General features: G+C 47.4%; 1 protein-coding gene across 1 annotated transcript; it reads left to right on the plus strand.

Annotated features, from left to right (window-relative positions):
- The first annotated feature begins 2,895 nt into the window (after positions 1 to 2,895).
- Positions 2,896 to 4,395, plus strand: LOC146685015 (P2Y purinoceptor 1-like). Its single transcript, XM_085443630.1, has one exon. The coding sequence runs from the start codon at positions 2,961 to 2,963 to the stop codon at positions 3,918 to 3,920; it is 960 nt and encodes a 319-aa protein (XP_085299756.1). The 5' UTR covers positions 2,896 to 2,960; the 3' UTR covers positions 3,921 to 4,395.

Consider the following 4,395-nt stretch of genomic DNA (forward strand, 5'->3'; position numbering starts at 1 on the left):
TCTGAAATGAAAAAAGTGAACGTGATCTCTATTAAAAGTCCAATTATCTTGTAGCGTCCCTCCGACAGAAGACAGACACGATCGGTGTTCCGGTTACCGGTGTTTATTAAGAATAGTAACAAAGGCTACTGTGGGCTGTAGCCAACAACAAAACGACAGGGAAAAATGCAGTCTCCAGAATCAAAACAACCCCCCCTGACTCTCGCTCCTTTTTTCCGCACACACCCACAACAACATTCTCTAACACCCGCCCCCCAAACACTCTCAGCCAACCACACACATGCTCTCCTCCAGACTCTCTGTCACTGGTAGCTGATCTGATTGACTGGCCACCATCATTGTGTGTCACAATGGTGGTGGAGTCTGTAGGGGTGGAGTCCAGATCTGTCCGTGGCCCACCCTATTATCCCAGTGAAGTGGCCGCGCCCCAATAGGGGGCCAGTTTGTCCCGGTGCAGGGCGACCCTCCGTCCCCTTGGGGGCAGTTGTACCCTATACACCACTTCCCACAGGCGTTCCAGAACCTTACAGGGTCCAACCCAGTCACTGTCCAGCTTAGGGCATCTACCCTTTTTCCTATAGGGGTTGTACACCCAGACCAGTTCCCCGATGTCAAAATGTCGGCCTCTGGAATGGACGTCGTAGTTCCTCTTCTGCCGCACCCCCGCACTCATCAGTTTCCTCCTAGCAAAGTCATGAGCTGACTCCATGCGATCCTGGAGCTTCCTCGCATAGTCAGGACCTGATTGATCCCCATCAGCATCGGGGGGTCGGCCCATCATCATCTCCGCTGGAGTCCGGATCTCCCTGGCCAACATCAAGAGGCAGGGGAGCACGAAGTGGAGTCTTGAATGATATGCCATGAGGACCAGGGGAATATGAGTGTCCCAGTCACGTTGATGTTTAGCCGTCACTAGCGCCAGTTGCTCTGCCAGTGTATGGTTAAATCTCTCAACGAGACCATCACTCTGTGGGTGGAGGGGTGTTGTACAGGTCTTATGGGAGCCTAGTTTCTCGCACATGGCTGCAAACACACGGGACTCAAAGTTCTTGCCCTGGTCCGTGTGGATTACTTCAGGCACCCCAAATCTGCTGAACATCCCCTCCACCAGAGCATCCACAATCTTCTTGGCCTCTTGGTCAGGTAAACTGTGTGCCTCTGGCCACTTTGTGAAATAGTCTATAGCTGTGAGGATACAGCGGTTTCCCCTTTCTGTGCGGGGAAAAGGACCCTGAATGTCCATCCCCACCCTCTCCATAGGGTACCCTACCGAAAACTGTTGCAGTTGGGCATGGGATTTGGCTGTAGGCCACTTTTGTGCTGTACAGCTGTCGCAGCAGCGGCAAAACTCCTCTACATCCCGCCTATGTTGGGCCCAATAGAATTCCTGCCGGAGGCGGCGGAGTGTTTTGGTGACACCAAAGTGGCCAGACCCTGGGGCCCCATACACTGCGCGAAGCACCATCTCCTGCAGGGCCCGCGGGACCACCAACTGCCACCTCATCTTGCCAGTAGCTGGTTCCTTCCAGCCCTTTTGCAGCACTCCATTGTACCGCCACAAGGCATTAAACATGGACCAGAGTCCCTTTGTGGCCCGTGACAACATGGGGTTGTCGCTGTTCCTCAGTTCACCCAAGCACTGGTTTGATGTCAGCATCCTCCTCCTATTGATGTCTCTACTCTGTTGCATCCACAGCAACCAGCCTCTGACCAGATGGTAAATGGCCTGCATTTGTATAGCGCTTTTCTAGTCCCTAAGGACCCCAAAGTGCTTCACACTACATTCAGTCATTCACCCATTCACACACACATTCACACACTGGCGATGGCAAGCTACATTGTAGCCACAGCTGCCCTGGGGCGCACTGACAGAGGCGATGGCCGTTCCTCTACCCCTGTCACAGCACACTTTACATCGGGCACCAATTGGTCCTCCTCCTGAGCTTCCTTCCTCTCACAGTAGTGGCATCCGTCTTGGGCACAGGGTCTGCGGGAAAGCGCATCTGCATTTTTGTGCTGGGCCCCAGGTCTGTGTACAACCTCAAAATCATAAGCCTGCAGCTTCTCAATCCAGCGTGCTAGCTGCATGAGCCATTGCAAGGCAGCATGGTCAGTTCTGACCGTAAAGTGGAGGCCCCCGAGGTAGTACTTAAAGTGGTGTATGGCACATACCACTGCGAGCAGCTCCCGCCTTGTGACACAATAGCAGCATTCAGCTTTGTTGAAGACCCGACTATGGTATGCCACCACTTTCTCCCCGCCGGGTATCACCTGGGCTAGCACTGCACCAGATCTGCTGCCATCTGTGTCAAAGACAAAGGGCAGAATGGAAATGCATGCTATACTGTGGGTACACTGTGGACCTCTCTCTGTTTTGTAAGTCTGCCCACAGTGCTATGCACAGGTCCCAAAGGAGATGGGGGAGCAGTGTGCTACTGGGGGAACCTGCTACCATTGGGGTAAGGCTGGGACAGTATCAATATGGGCAGTATGTGTTAGAGTAACATCCACACAAATGATTTTCTGGTATGTTAATTTAAGTTTTGAAACTGCTTTTACAAGCTAATTGTGTGGTCATTTTCTGTTGCATAGCAGTCTCATTGTTGCTAAACAGGCAGGACAGAACCACGCTGTAGAACAGGCATAAGATAAATGTTGAAAACCCAGAGATTCAGACTGTGGAAGCATAGGCTAAAAACTAGAGCTGAACTTATTTCACTTTTCACTTCTCATATGGCTTTGTCAGGATGAGAGCAAACAACAGAGTGTATAAACGTGTGAAAACTGCCACTCCTGCATGGTTACATTTTCCTGTTTTCAGTGAAAGAGGTGAGTCAGTTATCTCATAGCCCACAGACGCAACTCAGGAAGTGTATAAATGTGTGTGTGCTTTGATCTGTGCAGTGAAGGCTCTCACTCATCGAGGAGGAGGAATTGTACCGACTGCTATCAAGGACACGATGAACAACTCTTGCATCAGCTTTGACTTTACAGGAAAATTCCTGCCACCTGTCTACATTTTAGTATTCATCACTGGCATGGTGGCTAACGGACTGGGATTGAGGTCAGTGCTGCAGAAATGGGAGAAACTGGGGAATGTCTCTGTTTTCGTTTTCAACCTTGGACTTGCAGACATTTTGTATTTGCTCACACTCCCTTTTCTGATGGTGTACTACTTCAAGGGTGATCAGTGGATCTTTGGAGAAGCCTTTTGCAAGACAACAAGATTCTTCTTCAACCTGAATTTATACGGCAGCATTGGATTCCTCACCTGTATCAGTGTGTACAGGTACTTGGCTATTGTCCATCCAATGAGGATGATGGGGAGAATAACTGTGACTCATTCTGTGGCTATCTCAGTCATGGTCTGGCTGTTGGTGAGTGTTCAAAGTCTTCCAGACATGTTCGTCCCCAAATCACCCATAAACAATACTAAGAAGTGTTTTGATACCACCTCTGAAAAGTACATTGAAGATTATCTGAAATACAGTTTGGGATGGACACTCACTGGATTTTGCATCCCCCTGTTCATCACCCTCAGCTGCTATGGACATATGATTGCTGTTCTCTGCCACAATGATAACATTGATGAAGTACTGAAACAAAGAAGCTTAAAGTTGTTATTCATCTTGATTCTTCTGTTCTCTGTTTGTTACATCCCCTATCATATATTAAAAAATCTCAACCTCTTGTCAAGATTAAGCGTAATCAAGGGGACATGTCATAAATGGTCTAATGGAGTCTATATTGGTCATCAGATAAGCCGTGGCCTTGTGTGTCTGAACAGTGCGCTCAATCCTCTAGTTTACCTGCATGTAAGTGAAGATATTTGTTCTCAGCTCAGACAGCTACTCCAACAAGCTCGCCAAGCTGTCACTAGTCTGTACACCTCTAACCAAACTTCAGTCACGGATACTTGAAATGTGCCGATGAACATGAGGAGTACGCCTCATCTGAGACTCATCTGAGACTTTTGTAAGAAACACAAAAATGTTGCTTTTTACTAAAAAGCAAAAATAATACTTAAAAAATACTTGAAAGACGAGTTATTGCATTTGTGATGTAGTTGCATGGTGTCATGCATGGGAGGTTTGCAGCTTGAATGTGTGAAAACAAACAGGATATGATGCTGCATGCTTCACTGCTGATAGAAGGTTAATGTTAACAGCATATCACATGTATGTACACACGCTGAAAGTCAATTTTGATTATGTTGTATATACTGTATATCTATACTTTGAGCATTTGAATTCAAGCCTCCTCATTGTTGTTCTGCTGTCTAACTATAATTAAATGATTTTTATTCAGATTTCCCTTATTTTTGATAGTAAGTGCATAGTGGATGCTTTCTGTCTTTTTATTTATTTTTCAGTAAAATAAACTGTTTTGTCTAGA

Source organism: Copadichromis virginalis, linkage group LG20 (genome assembly GCF_057382275.1).
Source record: "Copadichromis virginalis isolate Kocher_CV1m ecotype Utaka linkage group LG20, C_Virginalis_male_GT1.1, whole genome shotgun sequence".
NCBI lineage: Eukaryota > Metazoa > Chordata > Actinopteri > Cichliformes > Cichlidae > Copadichromis > Copadichromis virginalis.